Below are 22,116 nucleotides of genomic sequence, written 5' to 3'. Positions count from 1 at the left end.
GCACCTCAGTCTGAACTTAACCCTTGACAGATCGTGGACAGCTGCTCCTACAATGACTCACTTATTATGTGTGCTGTGTGTGCGCTGAAGCGGAGGACCGAGGCGCATGCGCAGTGCACTCAGAGCATCATTGAGACGCACCAAGAGCAGCTCATCTTCGCAGCATCCGCTCCTCTCGCTCAGGTAAATACTGCGCATCCTGGTTTAAAGACCTGGTTAGAACGACCTTGGACAGTCTGGTGAGTGACATCGATGCGGGAGAAGGTGATGTTTTTATAGTGAGATGTGGAAAACAATGGGGCGCCCACACAGGCGGGGACATGCGGGGACATGCAGGACCGGGACAGGTCCGCGACGAGCGACGGTTCAGAAACACGCACAGATGGACGTTTGTTTGTCGGTGATATTCGCACCTGCGGGGGTTCGGGTTCGTCTGTGCCTGCGCGGGGTTCGGGCATGTTTAGGGGCGTAAACCAGGAGGCCTGGACTACGCACTTCAGGATGTAGCGGCTGAGGATGGGAGGGGAGGGGGGTCGTTCCTTGACGCTGTCGCTGACCAGTGCGGGGGCTCTCTCGGGTCGTGGCAGTGCGGGTTCGGTCCGGTGTGGTGCACTGATGGTGGTTTGTTTTGGTGCTGCGTGTGGTGTGTAAAATGGAGACAGAGACGTGCCATGGCCGCCGCCCGCATCACGCTCCTACGTCACGTTTCTTCTAAATAAACCCTCATGCCCTTGATTTTCTCGTTGGGTGACAAGTTCTATTGTCCGCAGCTAATATTCCTGTTGATTGTGATTTGTGTGCGCGGCAGCCCCTGTGGTGACCGGCTGCAGCGGGCTCGAGAGGGAGAGCAGGTCTTAGGGAGTCTGTGGCCTGTATTTCCAAACGGAAAACCCACACACGTCGAGCCTCTGGGTCCGTGTATCATCCGTTCAATCATTTTTCAAATGGAAATCAAAAGCGAAATGACCTAGAAACGTCTATGAGCATTTTCCGTTTTATATTATGGAACAAAATCAATCGAAATGGCTTAGATTAAGAGTTTTCAATCTGATGCCAAAATAGAAAAACAATATTAAGTACAGGCTCGGAGCGCGAGGAGCCTTTGTCCTATGTATTTACTCGTCTTCAAAGGCCGAAGTGCGGGCTACAGACCACCACTGGAACTGACCCGTCACTCTTCAAGGAGATTTCTATAAACGCTGTAATTTCTGATGTATGTGATAGATAAGCTGCATTTTTATTTCTCCAAACTGCGGAGCTTCTCCTGGCAGCGCGCCGGGGTCACGTGACCCAGTCGGCATCAGAGAGAACAGGGTAACAGGGCACTGGAGGATGTTTACACTTCGGGTTTAGTCTGCATGGGTTTGGTTTTATATGATTAATCCCTACAGCACATCACATCCCTGTTTCCACCCTGTACGTGACTGATCAACATTCAGCACCTGCTCTTGGCAAGTGGACAAAAAGAGAGACTTCCCCTTGGAGAAAGGTGCGGGTCAGCGCGCCCGGGACGGCCGCGATCATTGACAGTATATGGCCGCGATAGAGGCTGTATAGAGCAAACCTGGGCAAATACGGCCATTCAGTCCGGCCCACGACTTAGGGCATAAGTAGGCTATGTCTAAAAAAAAGTAAGTCTCCAGCCCATTCGGAGTTAGGATTTTTTTTTTCTTAAATCACCACAATGCTCACTCCAGTGTGGATATTGACTACAGAGACTTGTGACACAGGCCTGTAAAGTGTTTTTATGAGGCTACAGTCCTGTCGGGTTCATTATTATTCATTTATTGAAAAAAAGTCCTCAATGTATTTTCCCAATCAAACATTTGTTTATGGACCCCAGGATACACTCCCGATAAATTATACTCATATCCCGATATAAGTTTGAGTTATTGTTGGTGTGGCTCCTTCTCGTGTGGCCCCCTCCTGGTAGTCTATAGACGCTAGATCAGGGGTGCCCAAAGTGGGGCCCGCGGGCCAAATTAGGCCCGCCGAAACAATTCTGTTGGCCCGCCAGAGAGTGACCTACTTTTGCGCTGCGTGTGGTTAATACTAACTCTCTTCCATTCATTCTCACTGGTAAATATGGATGCAGTACACTTTTTGACCACCAGCGTCAAATTGGGGGCGCTGTTTCACTCCTTTCGCAAAGTTAAGGAAACACTGTTGTGGTGTCTGGGTATTTATCAATCACAGAGCGTTGTAGCAGCAACTTTCACAGTTTTTCAATTTTCTATTGCATAGGTTGTTGACTTCAACATCAGTGTATGTTAAAAAGTGACTTATACAAGAATTGATGCTGAACTGGCACTTTCAAAATAATCTAATGTGGCATTTTCTTCAGTTAACGGATGAGGTAAAGTTACTGTAGGTGCTGTAGATACAGGTGTGTGTTTTTTTTGGCACCAAATTGCTACAAATGTTGGTTTTGTTTTACTAAAATTAGGCTTTTGCTATAGTTACCATTTGTTTTAATATAGCATGTTATTTGCATAGATAGAATCAAATGCAAATGTGGGCTATCAAAAAAATATAAAGTTAATAAAATAAAGTAACTTTATAATTTGCAGTTATATGTGTTTTTCATGCTTGACATGGCCGCGTTTGGCCCGCGACTCACAGGCACTTTTTCATTTTGGCCCTCGGAGACAAAATGTTTGGGCCCCCCTGCGCTAGATGAAGGCGCAGCAGACCGACGCATGGCCCGGGAGTACGGGGAAGGTGTGAGCCAGCGCAGCGCTGTGGAACATGATGGACAGGTGCTTGTGATGGGGCCAAACACACTGGCGACGTATCGCACGATGCTTAACGCACGCGTGGAAAAATAGGATGGTTCTATTTGGAGGAATGCGTCTTGTGCCCTTGGCGCGCGTTACGCACAGCTCAATGTGTACTTTCAAATATTGTTTGAATTTAAGCCATTTCGAGTGATTTTGTTTTCTTATATAAAAGGAAAAATGCTCAGACGTTTCTGGTCATTTGTTTTTTGATTTCAATTTGAAAAATGACTGAACGAATGACACACAGACCCCCCTGAACCACAGCCTGAACGTGTTTACTATTTGGTTTGGTTTGTCTGAACCGCGCGTCCCTCAGAGAATCACATGAGGGCCCCATTGTACATGTTTTATTTTGGCATGGGGAAAGCCAAAGCACAAAGTAGAACTGCAGACACACTGACATAATGTAAACTCCACAGAGAAAGGCTCGAGTCCGTCTTGGGAGTCAATCCTGGGATCTTCTCATTGTGAGGCAAGATTTCTAACCGTACTCTCCAGATGTAGAGAAGGATCTTGGTTGGAAGCAGTTGCCTACTATGCATGTTTTGGGTTGTGGGGTAAGCCGATGTAAACTTTGTGCTGTCTCCTGAAGGCCCACACAATGACGAAAGAGGAGGACCTGCAGACGGACCGGCACGAGGACGACGAGGTGGAGCGGGACGAGGATGAGGACAGCCTCGGGGACGACTTGGAGCCCGAGGACCCGGAGTTGGACCGAGACGAGCCGGGGGGGACGCGGGGGCCGGAGGACGGACAGGAGGAGGAGGAGGACACACGGGAGGAAGGGGACATCCCGGAGCCAGAGGGGGACATCCCAGCGGACCACAGCCATCCCGAGTGTGTCCTGGAGGAGACAGTGCAGGACAGACGCAGGCCCAAGGTGCACCCCTCTGCGCTCGCCCCGCTGCCCAAAGACTACGGTATGTGCCTCGGCTTCTCACTGAGACGGACAGACTCGGACCTCCAGTGTTGGACGTTAGGAACACGAGAGCTGCTTTGTTGACCATGTGGTGCAGTGTGACCTTTAGACTTATAGGACGAGCTGCTGTTTAAGCATAAAGTCATGTGGTTAAAGTAATAGTCTGGGAGTTGAAATGTTTTACCAATGTAGCAGTTTGCACATTAATGACCGGTACCTTATGCACAGGCCACCCCCACCCTCTGGAACTCACTCCCCATCCACACCAGAAACTCAGACTCACTGGCCACCTACAAACAACGGCTCACCTACAACCTACAATAGCTCTGCCATCTTTGTTTGTTCGTCTCATTTGTAAAGCGTCTTTGTGTCCCCCGAAAAGCGCTATATAAGACTTATGTATTTTTATTATTATTATGTAACATAATTAATATTAAATCATATTTTTTCTTAAGTCATTATGACAGATTAAGACAACGACTTTGCTTAAACATAGTCAACACAATTATATTTAAAATTTAGCTTACATTTCCTTTCTCTAGTTTGACCCTTTTTGTGCTTTTTATAGATTCACTTCCTTATTGACACTTACTGACAGGAAGTGACAACCTCCATCTATGTCACTTCCTGTCAGTAGCTCAAAGGAACAGGCAACCGTTCTTCCATTCTGAGATATGTTCTCACCTGAGCTTAGACGAGTTGATCCGTACCTGTCTGGTCTTTGCGCTCGTGGAAGAGCGTGGTCCCTTCCACCTTCAGCCCGTTTGGAGCTGTAGGAATACATTGTTTTGTATTTAAATTTTTTAATCGGAATTTATTACACATTCCATACGCATTGACAGAAGAACAAACTAATTCAAGAATCCCGCACTTTTCAGAGCGTGTTTGTAGAGCTCTAAACTACAGGGTTAGCAGTATTCGTCTGCAGGATCCATGAAAAAACCTGAATAATGGTTGTCTGTTAATGACAGCTCTTTTGTTTCGAGCTTGTTACCCAGTCTGCACCGTCAAATCCAGGACAAACTGTGACTCTTGGAACTGTGTGCTGTGTGACCTGTCCTGACCTCTTCTGTGGTGTTTGCAGCTTTCACCTTCTTTGACCCCAATGACCCCGGCTGCTCCCAGATCCTCTCGGACCCCCAGACCACCATCCCACAGCTGTTCGCCATCGTGCGCCAGTGGGTCCCACAGGTGCAGCACAAGATCGACATCATCGGGGCAGAGGTGAGCACGGCCGGGAAATGACACATTCAGCTGAATACGTTCTTTTTTCAAGTTTTTTGGCTGGTAGGCTTCTTAGACCGGACAGTTCAGGGGGAAAAGGGGAAAGTAGGGATACATTCAGCGCGCTGTTGGAGTTGGGACTCAAATCCACAGCGCTGAGGTTGGAGCAGTGCTGTAGGAGCCACTCAGTGTGATCATGTTATCAAAGCAGTCACCAACAGCCGGTCTATTTCAGAGACAGGAGCCACAGGCCTTATATATATTAACTGCTGCAGGTGAGATGTACAGATGGTATGCCTCAGCTTTAGGGCTTTCTCCTTGAAACAAACTAAAAATAGTTATTAATGATGACTAAAACTATGAGTCCATGCTGTGCAGAGGAGTCTCTCACACTTTAGACTGATGTTTATTATATCCACTTGTGTTCATGCTGATCCAATCCCCCGAAGCAAAACCTTTGTGGCTAACTTGAATTTTGAATTTCCAAACTGAGCGACAGTCAAAATCCAGGGTGCACAGTGCACACTGTAGGTGAGCTGAGGAGGCCAGGATGATGGCTAGTCCTTTAGTTCTTCATCTTATTAAGACTGTCCTGCCAAACAACATGTGGCCCTGTTTTTAACACAAACTAGTCTCCACCTTTTGTTTCTTCACATTCTATGTTTATGCTGTGGAAGTCGGTTGTTTGTCCAGTCGGCCCTGGCTGTGAATCTTGAATGGTCTTTGAGGCAGATTAGCAGCAGGTTCCATCAGTCAGCCCCTGAGCAGCAGTAGCTAATCACCACTGAAGTGTCCTGAGTGTGCAGAGGGAATGAAGAAGAACTTTAGGTACATTTGAAGGTATTGTTTAAATGTAAGGAAACCGTTTTCATGTATGCACAGTATATTTGACATTGTGTTAGTTGTGCCAAGCGTTCTGTTCCTGTGTTTGTGCAGATTTTGAAGCGTGGCTGTCACGTGAATGACCGGGACGGGCTCACAGACATGACCCTGCTGCACTACAGCTGTAAGGCCGGGGCCCATGGAGTGGGTAAGGCTCGATTTCCTAATATTACTGAGAGATGACACACGCAGGGTCACTTTTCCACATACAGGAAATAGCCTTGGGAAAAGCGTATCCTCTTCTAAAAGGCCATATTCTCCTTTATTGAGTTTATGAGCTGCGAGTGTAACCGTGTTAAATGTGTAAAGGGGAAAGATTGACTTGTTCCACTGGTATCATCATCACTATTATAAAGGGTTTTTAAGAAGTAAATGAATAAATGAATGGTCTTGTTTGAGCGTGTTTTTAATGTGGCGTGGGGGTCATGCTGTGTGCAGGGGAGCCCGGGGCCGCGCTGCGCCTCACCTCACAGCTCATCTCTCTGGGGGCCGACGTCAGCCTGAGGAGCCGCTGGACCAACATGAACGCCCTGCACTACGCCGCCTACTTCGACGTCCCAGAGCTCATCCGCGTGTTACTGAGGGCAGCCAAACCCCGAGGTACTCCCCGGTCGCTTTGGCAGGTCTTAGTCTTTCAGACCAAAAGCCCCGTTTGAGTCATTTCTAAATGTGATCGTTTTGGTCCAGTTTTAGACGGCGAAAACTCCAAAGGTTTTAGTCTAGTTTGTGTCAGTTATAGTGCAAAAAATATGTATTAGTATTTCAACAAATGAATTCAGGTCAATACGTTTTGAAAATGGGGATGAAGGTTCACAGTGCTCTTCATCCTCTGATCACTGCATCAAGGCTGTTTATTTAAAACGTACACATGATTTTGAACAGAGCTCATGATTATGATGGGGGGCTCCCGAGTATGTTCAGGTCAGTAAAGGGGTCACAGCACTGTTTGGGACCAGCTGCTTTACAACATTAAACCCATATACAGTGGGAAGAAGATGTAAGTTCACCATGTGGAATTTCTTACATTTCTGCCTAAATTTGTCATGATGTGGTCTGATGTTTATTAAAATCATAACAATGATTTAACAGTGTCGGGTTAAACTACCACCCAAACATTTACATTTTTTTTGGCCATAAACATTCCCTTGAGAGCGTGGAATAAGTAAGTACACCCCCTGAATCTCACTGAACTGTTTTGTAAAGAGGAATGGTCCAAGATTCGTCCTGATCGTTGTGAGCGTCGAGTCTACAACTATAGAAAAGCAGTTATTGCTGCAAAAGAAGGATCAGCAGATGTTTAATACAGGGGTTCACCTACTTATTCCACGCTGTTGTGAATGTCTCAGGTTTTTCTTGATAAACTTAAAACACTATGATGCTCCTGCTCCAGACTTCACAGTGAGGATAGTGTAAAGATGTTGATGTGCTGTTCCATTTGTCCCCCACACATGACGTTGTGTGTTCCTCCCAAAGTATTCAACTTTGATTGGTGAAAGAGCTCTTTGATGCTCCACAGCACTACTGGACAAATATTCAGAGGACTGATGAACCCAAAGTCAGGCGGTTTACTCCTTTGAATGTTTACATGTTATGGCCAATAAAACATGATCAAATGTAAATGTTTGGGTGCTGTTAGTTTACTTATCCTCCCACGTCAACCAATGAGACACGCTTTTCCTGTGAAGGTCCAATCAGGAGGAGAGGGGGAGGAGCTTGATTGTTTACTTTTGAAAATACTGTTCCTGTTCTCCTCATTTTGCAAACTAAGAAGGGCTTTCTGGTTAAAGAGGGGGAGGAATTTGATTGTTTACTTTAAAATTTCACTCCATCTCTCCTCGCTTTGCAAACTTACAGACTATCACTTTAATCATTCTTTTAAGTAAGATCATTTTATGACAAATTTAGGCAGAAATGTGAGAAATTCCACACTGTGTACTTTCCCTCCCACTGTAGATGCTGGAGTCTGAACCACTTCCAAACAGCTGCCTCAGAGTAACACGTGCTCAATGTATTTCACTATAACAGCAAACAGTGCCATCTGTTGGCTGTTCAACAGAACTGCCTCATAAGAACACATGGGCAGATGTGTTGTTTGCTGGGATTACATAATCTGAAGCAAGTACTCTCCAAACTGTTCCACATCATAAGATCAACACCTGAGTCAAGCAGCAAGCATCAGCCACACAGGCAGGTCCACTGTGGGACCGGGCATTACCACCATGAGAGGTGCTTCAACCAATAATGAAAAGCTTATCTCATTTTTTAGGCACAGTGTAGGGCTGGGTACTGTTAAACCATACCAGTATGGCATTGGAAATAAAGTTTAGGTTCTACTAGTATTGAAAAAATAAAAGTAACGTAGGTACAAAAAATAAAATATCTTCAAGGCATGGTTGTTTCTGCTATAAATTTTCCTCCAATTTTTTTTCCAAAAATGTTTTTATGCATTTTTTCCTTATTTTTGCCACAATTCCTCCCTATTTTTCCCCAATATTATTCCCCATTTTCACACATTTCTTGACAATAAAGATGAACCCAATATTGTAAATGTGAATATATTCTAGACGTTATTGCTCTGTTTTCTAATTCCAGATGAAAATATTTTGTATTGGTATTGTAAAACCAAGAATCGTTACTGGTATTGAAAAAAATATAACGGTACCTTGCCCTACCTGTATGGCTATTCTTAAAGTTTACATAGACTTAAAACAATGCAGAAATATCATTGTAATTGTTCTGCTACTTCTTTGCATTGTATCATCAGTGACATACAGCACAGTCTTCTGTATCTGCAGACCTTGTAGACGACGTAAGCCCTGCCTCAGTCTGACTCTAACCTGAGAGTTTCTGCTCTTGTGCAGTGCTGAACTCCACCTGCAGCGACTTCAACTACGGCACAGCGCTCCACATCGCAGCCTCCAACCTGTGCCTGGGGGCCGCCAACTGTCTGCTGGAGCACGGGGCCAACCCCACTGTCCGGGTATGGACCCATCCACACTCTAAACTCATGCACACGCACGCACGCACACACACACGCACACACGCACGCACACACACGCGCACGTGCACGCACACGCTCACACAACACAGCCACACCACTGTCCAGGTATGGACCCGTCCATTCCTCGAACACACACAGCTGTCTGGACTGGAGAACCATTTCGATTTTGAGAAATCCACCAGAATTCATCTGCCTCCTTCATCAACAATCTTTAGAATATTGAATCCGCTTTGGGCCACCACTTCTTAGACCAAAGAGCTCAAACCTTTGCGCACCTCTTTTCTCTTTCATTATTAACTCCGCTGTGAGACTAGGACCTGCCAGTCTGTGTGGGTCTGTCCAATGTTACAATTTAAGACAAAGCGCTAGGGCTGGACGATATGTCCAAAAAACGGATGACGATTTATTTCTTAAATTGATCTATAGCAATTTGCGATTCTATTTCATTATTTCATACTAAAAGCTAAGTGTAGCTGCTTAATGAGCTTACACAGACCTTTACACAAAGCTTCAGCTTGAACAAAAACAAATCCTTTCCTCAAGTTTCATTTAACACAGATGTTCCCAACCTTTTTTCCTTGAAAAACACGACCTTGAGTTTGTTTTTAATCAGGGAACAACATGGTAAAGGATGTTTTTGCATAATGCCCTCAATTTAAAGAACCTTATCAGAAGAGGAATTAAGAATTACATTCATCTTGATAGTGTATAAAACTGTGCTCCTTCTAAACAATCAACACTGTTTGGTCCATCAAAGAACATCAAACCACACAACTTCACTTTTGTGTATTTCCTCCAGTCATGCTGTGAATCTTGAATACTTTGAATACTACAACTTGCAGCACTTTTGGATTTATTCCACTAGCATTCTTCTAACCCCGGTTCTTGGCTGCGTGCAGAACGAGCGGGGTCAGGTGCCCGCGGAGGTGGTCCCCGACCCCATGGACATGACTCTGGATAAGGCCGAGGCGGCGCTGGTGGCCAAGGAGCTAAGGCAGATCCTCCAGGACGCTGTTCCTCTGAGCTGTAACCTGCCCCGCGTCACCCTGCCCAACTACGACAACATCCCAGGCACCCTCATGCTCTCCACCCTGGGGCTGAAGCTGGGCGACCGCGTGCATCTGGACAACCAGAAGGTCCCAAACTCATTTCTCCTTTTTCATTGTCAAATTGTGTCACAACAAATAAACAGAAACAGTTCCCATGGCTGTTTTCAAAAATGTGCAAATGATTCCTACTCTGCCTTAGATAAAGCCTTTTACTGTGCCATTAGCTTTAGAGTAGAGATCTTCAAAGTCATCGACTGGACTGGATTCACTGGGTTGTCGACTAAACTTAGACTAAAACTGAATGAACTGATTAATGAATTAAATTAAAAGTAGTTAAAGAAACGGAAACTGTGACTAAAATCTCAACATATGAAACTAAAAGAAAAGGAGAATAAGGGACACCAGACTTCAGTGACACGGTTTGAAAAAGCCTCATATCATTTCATTCAGTGGCAAAGGGACAAACAGGAAGCACAATATCACCACATATATTTAATTTTAGATTTAGCTGATTAAATTTAAATGACTAAATCTTTAACTAATTCTAAAATAGAAAATATGTGTCAAATGAACACTGGTTGAACTTAAGATGTTTCACCTTTCTTCTTCACGCGTCTGTAGTTTGATCACATGAGCATTAAAGCAGTACTAAGTAACTCATGCCCCTAGAGGCCACAAGCGCCACTGCAGGTGTTGTAGCATGTTGCGTTTTTTACTCATTGTCTGTGGGTAAATACTACGTGGACAGAAAAGACAAAGAGACAGAGGGATATTGTTCATCCAATTACACAATGGAGATCATTTTTTTCACTCAAACTTGGCTGTAAATACTGTTTAAGTGGTGCTAGCCCGCAGTTAGCCTGTTAGCTTCTTCTTCGTGATTCCATTATTGTGTATTGGGGACTCCGACCCGGTGGCAGGAAAGTTGTAAGCATGGTTTTCTGACCAGAGACACCAGGGGGGGATGAAAGACCCCCCAGTCACCCCATTAACACTTGTATTACCCCCAGAGGGACTACGGAAAGGATTTAGTACAGTAAACAAGTTACTCAGTTCTGCTTTAAGAGGAGGAGGAAATACTGAGGCTTTTGTCTCAGAGCCTGTATCGAGCCTGAATTATTGTTTCAAAGTGGATCTCAGTCTTGAACAGAACTCCAAGCACTACAAAAAACTAAATGTCAAGCATGGACATGATTTTAAAATATTAATCTTGTTTTAATCTTGCTTTTTTCCCAGATGGGACCAAGTGTGCTTGTGTGAGGACATGGCAGGTTCTCAGGTGCTTGAAATAGGAAAGTGAAACGGCCAGTGGGACAAGTGTCATTTTCTTATCCCATTGGTAGATACATCAATCTGGACTAAAGACAAAATGTATTCAATTGAGTGAAATAATCTTGGTCAAATCTCCAGCTAAATCTTTAATAGTCAAAATATTATGCTGAATTTGAGACAAAAACAAATCTAGATTATTTTTTTTGCGCTGTTCTAAAAGAGCCTCTTCTGCTCACAGTGGTGTTTTTCTCACTCGTCTCCAAAAGTTCATTGGTGGTCCGTGGAGGAAAACACTTGAAACCGTCCTTGGCTTGTGTGACACATCTCGCTGTGTGTAAACACACAACAATAACACGCATCGGCCCTCCCTCCTGAAGTCTTTGTCATCTGGTTCAGACGTCCCTGACCCGGTGTAGACGATGACTTTGACAGACCTCCACTATGATGTGAATGTCCTGGCTGATCCCTGGTTTATCAGTGTCCCTGTGCTCGTGTGCAGGTGGGCACGCTGCGCTTCTGCGGGCCCACAGAGTTCGCCAGCGGCCTGTGGGTGGGCGTGGAGCTGGACGAGCCCGAGGGGAAGAACGACGGCAGCATGGGGGGAGTACGCTACTTCATCTGTCCCCCCAAACTGGGTAAGGCTGCCCTTCACGAGGACACTCAGGGGTCACTCTAACAGCAGCACTGACCGGAGCAAGGACTTCAGCAGGTCCTTTTGACGTTTAGAACCGCAAACCCAGATATGTGTGAGATGTGATCCAGTTGGCATTACATTTACATTTATTAGAAAATAATATATTACATTATAACTGGTTTGGTGTTGGGCCCACCATAACAGAGGTTATGGGGGCGAGGGCTGAGTACCGTTAAACAATACCAAACTGGTAAGTATCGAAAGCCAAATTTCCATAAATTTTCCCCCCAAAGTGTGCTCTATTTTCTCCAATTTTTTGTTTTTCGCCTCATTTTTGCTTATTTTCAATTACTAACATCTTCACATTTTCACCCAATTTGTTCCACATTGTTTTGTGCATATCAGAGGCACCATTACCACCCCCAGAGTGGGTTCAAATGGCTCTATACATTTTTTTAATTTATGTATTTCATTTAAAAGTGACAAGAAAATCTATACATCAAAACTGCTAACTTATGATATCTGCCCCTTTGTTGACATTTTGTTTTTTCTGTATACAATATTTACAATGACCATCGAGCGAGTTCCAGTCATAATTTAATGCACTTTGAAATCTGAGCAGAATGAAGTTAAAGTTATTGTTGGTGTGGACCTCTGACGTAGACTGTCAAGCCCTGATCTAAAGAAATGTCATTTACTATGCTTAATGTATAATACTGTATTTGTATTTATCATACACAATATTAATGATAAGCCTAAAAAGAAAATCATGAAATAACATTCTTTGAACGGACAGGGGTAGTGTGTCTGTCATTTTTTCAGTAGATAGACAATAAATATGGAAAGAAATGTCCCTGGGAAGGGCTCTCGACCCACTGAAAAGGGTTCTGTTACTTTTGGATTCCGAGTCTGGCCTATGGGCCAAACTTGGTCCCGCCGCTTTGATCTTCTGGCCTCCCAAAAGAAATAGGACTGCACACAACAGAAGTCTAAACACCTGTTAAAGTCCTTTTAAGATACATGAGATACATGTTCTGGGAGGGCCACTAAACAATTGTTATCACTAAAAATACCTGCCTTGAGCTTGACTAGTTTATGAAAAGTACTGTATAAAAATCCTCCATCCCCACCTTTCACTGACCTGTGTGCTGTGCCTCAGGTGTTTTCAGCCCAGTGTCTAAGATCACCAAAGCTGAGGAGCAGACTCCTTCGTCAGTGACCTCCACCCCTCGCACTCCCCACATGGACCTGGCCTCGCGCCTCACCGCCAAAATGAAGAAGGAGAAGGACAAGAAAGACAAGGACAAAGACAAATGTGAGTTAGAGGTTCAGCTCAGATCTGAATGGCAGAAACACATTCTTTTCTCTCACGGTTGCCTTTCAAACATGTTGATTTGAAGTTCTACAGTTGAATGAGTAGCCGTTGTTGTAATTAACAAGTCTGTAGCGCTCTGGACTTTGTATTAGACCAGAAGAGGAGCGCCTTCGAGCCAGAGCAGTGGGAGATGACCATTAGCAAGGCGGTTAACGACTCAAAGCTAACTGTGAAATGAGTAACGGTGACCGCAGTCACGGCAACAGACATACTGGCCATACCAGATCTGTCCATATCACTGACCCGTTTATCCCTCTTCACAAAAATAGCTTCTTTACTTCCCTTTTAAACCATTCCTTCTCTTTGGCAAACGTTCTAACCTCGCTCTCATCAAAGAAGTGGTTTGTTGCCTCTCCTATTGTCAATGACCAGTGGAACAGGTAGTAGTTATTATTATTATTATCAGGCTGATCAGAAGCCTAGATAACGACTCTTGGACAGATGGGACAGACCTGTAGAAATCTCTCTAATCAGTGTTTGCTGGATTTTGTTGAATAATAGATAGAATCTGAAAGTGTCCTGTGCATTTTTAAAGCCGCCGAACCATTGCTGGATCTGGTCCAAGTTGATCACAACACCATCAACTTGTTAGCATGTTGGTAGCTAAGTTAAAAATGGTGGCTTGTATCCGGTATCTGGCAGAGGGCGCTCTGAAGCAGGTTTATGAGCCACGATTGTTCCGTAAATGTTAGTTAAAGGCACTTTGAACCTCTGCATGTGTGACTGTGGCAGACTGTGTTCCAGGGCAGAGGAAGAAGTCGTCCTGCGTGCCTCCTGAAGGGGGCGTGGCCGAGCTGGGGGACCACGTGCTGGTGGCGGGACAGAAGCTGGGCGTGGTGCGTTTCTACGGAAAGACGGAGTTCGCTCCAGGTACGAGGGGATTCAGGAATACTGTTATTCAGAGATGACATGTGACACTTTTCCTGGAGCTAAATAACATGTATGTAGAAAATAAATAATACCATCTATTATTAGAAATGTTACAGGAAATGAAACGATTAATACCATTTTTCTGAGACATGAATAAGCCGAATGCCCGTCTCGGGTCGCCTGTTGCATTATGGGTAATGCAATTTCTTTCGGCTACCAAACAGTATTGATAGCTAGCGTCAAGCAACGAAGAAAGCTCTGATTTGGATCGTTTTAACTCCTGGAAAGTTGAGGATTTAAAGTGTTTTTGTCATCGCCGTGGAGATCGTTACAATATTAGCATAAAGTCTAACTTACAATCAGGGCTGCGAACGGAGATAGACAGAAACTGAAAGAACTGAACGGCCTGCTTAATGCTTCATAAGTGACACCAGTCCTTGTTCACACAGTTGGAAAAACTCTGTGAGAAAAACATTTCTGATCCTTGAAGGCGACAGTTGGACAAAGTCCAGGGTCTGAAACTGTGGCCTCATGTCGCCGACATTCAGAACATTTAAACTGAAGGAGAAGTAAAGCAACATCCTTTTTTCTTTTCTTTTTTTGTCAATAAGGAAATGGACAGTAAACGAAATCTTCTCCGCTATGGTCCGCTATGGTCCGCTATGGTCCGCTATGGTCCACTATGGTCCACTATGGTCCACTATGGTCCGCTATGGTCCACTATGGTCCGCTATGGTCCACTATGGTCCACTATGGTCCACTATGGTCCGCTATGGTCCACTATGGTCCACTATGGTCCACTATGGTCCACTATGGTCCACTATGGTCCGCTATGGTCCGCTATGGTCCACTATGGTCCACTATGGTCCACTATGGTCCACTATGGTCCGCTATGGTCCGCTATGGTCCGCTATGGTCCGCTATGGTCCGCTATGGTCCGCTATGGTCCGCTATGGTCCACTATGGTCCACTATGGTCCACTATGGTCCACTATGGTCCACTATGGTCCACTATGGTCCGCTATGGTCCGCTATGGTCCACTATGGTCCGCTATGGTCCGCTATGGTCCGCTATGGTCCGCTATGGTCCGCTATGGTCCACTATGGTCCACTATGGTCCACTATGGTCCACTATGGTCCACTATGGTCCACTATGGTCCGCTATGGTCCGCTATGGTCCGCTATGGTCCGCTATGGTCCGCTATGGTCCACTATGGTCCACTATGGTCCGCTATGGTCCGCTATGGTCCACTATGGTCCACTATGGTCCGCTATGGTCCACTATGGTCCGCTATGGTCCACTATGGTCCACTATGGTCCACTATGGTCCGCTATGGTCCACTATGGTCCACTATGGTCCACTATGGTCCACTATGGTCCACTATGGTCCACTATGGTCCGCTATGGTCCGCTATGGTCCGCTATGGTCCGCTATGGTCCGCTATGGTCCACTATGGTCCACTATGGTCCACTATGGTCCGCTATGGTCCGCTATGGTCCGCTATGGTCCGCTATGGTCCACTATGGTCCGCTATGGTCCACTATGGTCCACTATGGTCCACTATGGTCCACTATGGTCCGCTATGGTCCACTATGGTCCACTATGGTCCGCTATGGTCCGCTATGGTCCGCTATGGTCCGCTATGGTCCACTATGGTCCACTATGGTCCACTATGGTCCACTATGGTCCACTATGGTCCACTATGGTCCGCTATGGTCCGCTATGGTCCGCTATGGTCCGCTATGGTCCACTATGGTCCACTATGGTCCACTATGGTCCGCTATGGTCCGCTATGGTCCGCTATGGTCCGCTATGGTCCACTATGGTCCACTATGGTCCACTATGGTCCACTATGGTCCGCTATGGTCCGCTATGGTCCGCTATGGTCCACTATGGTCCACTATGGTCCACTATGGTCCACTATGGTCCACTATGGTCCACTATGGTCCACTATGGTCCACTATGGTCCGCTATGGTCCACTATGGTCCACTATGGTCCACTATGGTCCACTATGGTCCACTATGGTCCACTATGGTCCGCTATGGTCCGCTATGGTCCACTATGGTCCGCTATGGTCCACTATGGTCCACTATGGTCCACTATGGTCCGCTATGGTCCGCTATGGTCCACTATGGTCCGCTATGGTCCACTATGGTCCACTATGGTCCACTATGGTCCACTATGGTCCACTATGGTCCGCTATGGTCCGCTATGGTCCACTATGGTCCGCTATGGTCCACTATGGTCCACTATGGTCCACTATGGTCCACTATGGTCCGCTATGGTCCACTATGGTCCACTATGGTCCACTCCTGCCTACGGAGCCGCCGTCCTGACTGTTCCCTCGCTTTCAAGACATTGACAACTTGACAAAGACTCATCGTCTTTAAGCCAGTGCCCATGAGCGGTTCTGGCTCAGTTCTCTTCAGTGTTCACGCTCCGCTACCTAAACTCGCTCACACATTTAGATGCTTCAGTACAGTACTGTAGTAAATTGACCACTTTTGCTTAAGATATTAAGAGGTCAATAAATCTGGAATTAGATTCAGCTAATTACTCTGAAAAACATAAACCTTCACAAAATAGTCTGGAATCGTCTGGAGTGACCTTTGACATTGAAATATTTGCAGGAATGTGGGTTTGGTAAAGTCCTAACAGGAAGTCCTCCCTCTCTCTCTGCAGGTGACTGGTTTGGCATCGAGCTGGACAGGCCCACGGGCAAACACGACGGCTCGGTGTTCGGAGTGCGTTACTTCAGCTGTCTGCCCAAGTACGGCGTGTTCGCTCCGCCCTCGCGCGTCCAAAGGTGAGCTCACGGGCCGCTCCATCACTGCCACACTCGTCATTAGTTTATTGGTTTATTTGGTTGGGACCAGTGACGTCTCTGCATTTGGGGCCAGCTGTGGAGCTCTATGCTGGCTCAAAATTATTGTGAATAGAACTGGTCTTCTTTATAGAGTAGCAATCTATTATAATATATAAAATAATAATAACATTTAATCAAGAATAATATTCGATGAAGTAAATTTTGTTATAAACATTATGCATAATCCAAAGCCGCTGAAATCATAGTGCGCATGTGCAAAACTGCTCTCTGTTAACGGCCTTGGGGCACAGTTATTGTGACCTCAAACCCGCCTCCAGCACATACTCTCACAGAGCAGCTCGTCACGCTGAACACTCCTCATTGGCTACTTTCACTGAAGCTGCACGCGTGCTGTTTACATGATGTTTTGTAACTAAATGCTGTTTATGGAGTAAACTTTTGCCTCGTTGTTGATGCTCTGTGAATAAGACTTGTCTGTAACGCTCGTTCTGTGAGTATTTGCTCATATGTGGTTACATGCTTCTTTTTAGTCTGACATGCAGCTGTAAATGGGCTTAGTACGTCTGATAGTGTTTACATCAGCAGCACTGGGCTGTACTGTGTGTATCACAGAAGAATCAGATGATAGTGTTTACATCAGCAGCACTGGCTGTACTGTGTGTATCACAGAAGAATCAGATGATAGTGTTTACATCAGCAGCACTGGCTGTACTGTGTGTATCACAGAAGAATCAGATGATAATGTTTACATCAGCAGCACTGGCTGTACTGTGTGTATCACAGAAGAATCAGATGATAGTGTTTACATCAGCAGCACTGGGCTGTACTGTGTGTATCACAGAAGAATCAGATGATAGTATTTACATCAGCAGCACTGGGCTGTACTGTGTGTATCACAGAAGAATCAGATGATAGTGTTTACATCAGCAGCACTGGCTGTACTGTGTGTATCACAGAAGAATCAGATGATAGTGTTTACATCAGCAGCACTGGCTGTACTGTGTGTATCACAGAAGAATCAGATGAGAGTGTTTACATCAGCAGCACTGGGCTGTACTGTGTGTATCACAGAAGAATCAGATGATAGTGTTTACATCAGCAGCACTGGGCTGTACTGTGTGTATCACAGAAGAATCAGATGATAGTGTTTACATCAGCAGCACTGGCTGTACTGTGTGTATCACAGAAGAATCAGATGCTGAAGTAAAGTGCTCACTCTTGTGCCCGCTCAACATTACATACGGAGACGCCTCTGGTCGGGACAGTGCAAGTTAATGAACACGCCACACCGTCCCCCATGCGCACTCTCAATCACACTCTCGTTCATCCTGGCCTATTGTACATGTTTTTAGATAGAGGGGGAAACCGGAGTACCCGGAGGAAACCTACACAGACACGGGGAGAACATGTAAACTCCACAGAAAGGCCCCGTCCAGGTGGTAATTGAACCTGGGACCCTGTGAAGCACAAGCGCTAACCGCTGTACTACCCTTTACATCTCATGGAGGAACACATTTAAGCTCCTCTGCGCTGTTTAGTCTTGTTCTGGTTTGGATGAGAATAGTTTTTGTTTTTACTCAGAGTGAACCAATACCACTTTGTCGATACAAGTACTTTGTTTTGAGTACTTGCCGATACCAAATACTGATACATCACAAAACATTTTCTTCAAACATTAGGTTATAGACTTGTTCATAGCAGATGGGTTAGTAATTTGTTACTTTACTCAGTTATATTTACTTGAGTAAATAAAGTACTTTTAAGAGATGTTACATGAGAATGTTCTTAAGCTTAAACATGCTTTATGTTGTGATTTAGTTCTTGGGCCTCACTCTGTTGATTTATTAAGGGATACAGTTTCTGCTATCTGTGAGGATTAGTGTTTTTGTGAACTGGCGCTCACTTGCCGAGAGCATTTTGGTTGTTTTGTATCCAGGCAGCGCAGCAGCAGCTCAATGCTGCTCAATATGCACATGCTATATCTCTTATAAAAGCCCTTCCTGAGTACTCTTTAGTCGCTGGATTTGTTTTACAGCTGCTAAGAATGACCAGAGCCTGTTTTTGGGTTGTATTTAATATGTACAACCAAATTAAATATAACAAGGTTTAATGCATTTTCAAACCAACACCCAAAAGGAAAATTTCACACACAAATCATTCTTTAGTACATCTGTTTTTTGGAGATAATGTTATGTCCTTATTATTGGTCTCTGTGGTGTTTTCAGAATCGCAGGCCCCAAGGACGGCTCACAGAACGACAGCTCCATGGTTAAAAAGGTTCACCAAGTCACTAGTGAGTATCTGCTGCAATACTTTTGTCTTCCTGTAAAATGTGACGTCATAGTCAGGGCTGTGTGTGTGTTTTAACAGATGTGTGTGTGTCTACAGTGTCACAGCCCAAACGCAACTTTAACACACTGCACTCCCCCAAGGACCTGACCTCCGACAGCTCCATATCCAGGTACTCTCTCAGGAATACATCCATGTACGTAATGTAGCAGAGGTATTGGAAAAGTATTGTTCGGGTACCGTGTTGTAAACCAAGTGTGTTAAAGTACTGCTTTAGATTATGGAAGTATGCCAAGGTATATGAAAGAGTACGTGGCACATGAGGGAGTGGACGTGCACACGCATTATCACAGTGGCTGTACTGCAGACGCCTCCGTCCTGGAGCTGTGGAGCTGCCAGTTCCTCAACAGCCCAAAGGCTTTCTACAAGTCTCCATACTCCTGAAGTCAAATCTGTCTGCGCATAAGAGAAACTGATCCACTCTTTCCTAACTTGAGTCTAGTAAATCCTGGCACTGTCATCCTGGAATATACTTGTAGTGGAATAACCTGGTCATTCAGGGTGTTTAGCTCATCTTAACCTAGACCTGACCGACTGCATCAGCTCCAGATCAGAACAGTTAGTTACATCCAGGTAGAGGACACTGTTGTTGTTTTTTAGCAGGCAGAGTATGTTCTCATGTTTTCATGGGCAACTATGTAAAAATGTCCAATTGAATCTTTCAGTGTTGTATCTACCTGGATGAGATCAGTCTTCGTAAGAATTTAATCAGAGTTTGGCAAGTCTTGCCTGGTGACTGTGTAATCTACAACACCTGTGCGCTTGGAGCGTGTCACCAAACCCAGTCTAACATCTGATGGGACTTAACATCTTTGGCCCTTTGAAGAACGTCAGGCAACTGTGTAAAAATGTCCAGTTGAAGTGTTTAACTTTCAATGTTGTACGGCACAGTTCACATTACATAACATTATGTAACACATGTTGTGACGTTTGTGACGTGATGACAGTCCAGAACATACTGTTTCTTTTACTGCCTGCACATTGTGGAAGATGGATAGCATGCTCTGGACTGACCAGTCTGTGTCTGACTGTGACTGCCTGTGTCTGACTGTGTCTGACTGTGTCTGACTGTGACGGACTGTCTGCCTGTGACTGCCTGTGTCTGACTGTGACTGCCTGTGTCTGACTGTGACTGACTGTCTGACTGTCTGACTGTTTGCCTGTCTGACTGTTTGACTGTATCTGCCTGTGACTGCCTGTGTCTGACTGTGACTGCCTGTGTCTGACTGAGTCTGACTGTCTGACTGTCTGACTGTTTGCCTGTCTGACTGTTTGACTGTGACTGACTGTGTCTGACTGTGTCTGACTGTGTCTGACTGTGTCTGACTGTGACTGACTGTCTGCCTGTGACTGCCTGTGTCTGCCTGTGACTGACTGTGTCTGACTGTGTCTGACTGAGTCTGACTGACTGACTGTCTGACTGTGACTGACTGTCTGACTGTCTGACTGTCTGACTGTCTGACTGTCTGCCTGTCTGCCTGTCTGCCTGTATCTGCCTGTATCTGCCTGTGTCTGCCTGTACATGCTGCTGACGACTGTCTCTGTGCTGCAGGTTGCTGTTCTGCTGCTGGTTCCCCTGGATGCTCCGCGCTGAGATGCACTCCTAACCACCTCCCCGTCCACTCTCTGCTTCTGTCTCTGTTCGACTTGTCACTGAGATGGTCCAAAAACAGCCATTGTCAGCAGATTAGTGCCTTGTTATCTGTAACACACCAAACATGCATTTGTGGGCCCCAGGTGCGTCGGCCTTTCACGCTCTGACTACATTCAGACTGCCCAGCTCGACGCTCACTTCAGCTTGTTCCAGCGTGTCGGTGATACATGTGACATGCCTGATCACACATGTGTTTTATGAGTGGCCTCGCTCGTCACAAATGGGCAAAAATGGGATCTGGGTCACTTTGGGCTGCAGTCCAAATGTAGAGTGAATCAGGACGGGTTGATGTCTTTTGGGTAAATCCAAAACTACTGCTGTGTCCGGATGTCTTCACTTTTCCCTGTCGTCCCCACATTCTGGAGTAAAACAGTGCAGCGAGTAAAGAGTAATGGATTCAATATTTCACCTTTAAATGTTTTATGGTGAGCAAACGGCTCAATGAGGAGCACAGTGCGTTGTTACTTCTCGTTACCTTACTTCTAGCATGAGCTGTTAAATGATCGAAACTGATCAACATCTGACTCTAAAAGACTTGCCTTTTTGTCCCGTAGTACTTCCACACACACTGAAAGTTTCAAACATTTACGAGTCGACAGTCGTCAGGAGACTTTTTGTATCAGATACTGTTTGACCTGTAAGCTAATCACAGTTGCTAATCGATCAATGGCATTTTAGGCAAAATACGAGGTAATATACAGAAATCCTCTTTTACTGGAGTTGGGTGAAGCTATGAGTGCACTATGTAGTCCTCTATCTAGGTGCCGAGGGGTTAGGGGCTCGGGCGGACATTCGGACTCAGCCTTCCTGTGTTCACCAAATGATATTTAATGATTTTTAACAGTAATATGCCACTGTAGAGTTGGTTCTAATGTATTGTCATGTGCCACTCCTCCTATTGGTTAACCCCCTCCACGCTCTGAGTGAGTGACAGGCTGATTTAACCAACCACAGTGAAGCGTGTGTCTCAGAATAAGCTTAAATTAGGGCAATACACAGTTGTTAAGTGTACATACATGAATCAAGTTTGATTAGAGATAATGGTCTCCTCGCGTTTGTGCTCCTCTGAAACGTCCATTTGTCGAAGTGTATTTCTTCTTTTGAATGGAGCGCCTACTCGACGTCCTGGTGGATGAAGTGCAGGGTAAAAAGACACACATGTTATTAACCCATTTACACTGAAAGCCGTCACTCCCCTTCCATGTGGCTATAGGTGACACCTCTGTCTGTGAACCAGTGTCCGTGTGAAGACTCGACGGCCAACACCAAGTAACCCCCC

The 22,116-nt window shown here is 45.4% G+C and overlaps 1 protein-coding gene across 1 annotated transcript; it reads left to right on the top strand.

Moving 5' to 3' along the window:
- Window positions 1–45: 45 nt before the first annotated feature.
- Window positions 46–21,295, top strand: clip3 (CAP-GLY domain containing linker protein 3). Its single transcript, XM_079559644.1, has 14 exons — window positions 46–183; window positions 3,373–3,700; window positions 4,784–4,923; window positions 5,860–5,953; window positions 6,244–6,405; window positions 8,667–8,785; window positions 9,706–9,942; window positions 11,627–11,762; window positions 12,921–13,076; window positions 13,881–14,006; window positions 16,690–16,813; window positions 19,060–19,127; window positions 19,223–19,295; window positions 20,736–21,295. The coding sequence occupies exons 1-14, from the start codon at window positions 67–69 to the stop codon at window positions 20,788–20,790; spliced, it is 1,935 nt and encodes a 644-aa protein (XP_079415770.1). The 5' UTR covers window positions 46–66; the 3' UTR covers window positions 20,791–21,295.
- The last annotated feature ends 821 nt before the right edge of the window (window positions 21,296–22,116 follow it).

This window comes from Gobius niger (genome assembly GCF_951799975.1).
Source record: "Gobius niger genome assembly, chromosome: 1".
NCBI lineage: Eukaryota > Metazoa > Chordata > Actinopteri > Gobiiformes > Gobiidae > Gobius > Gobius niger.
This window is presented reverse-complemented; position numbering and strand designations above follow the sequence as displayed.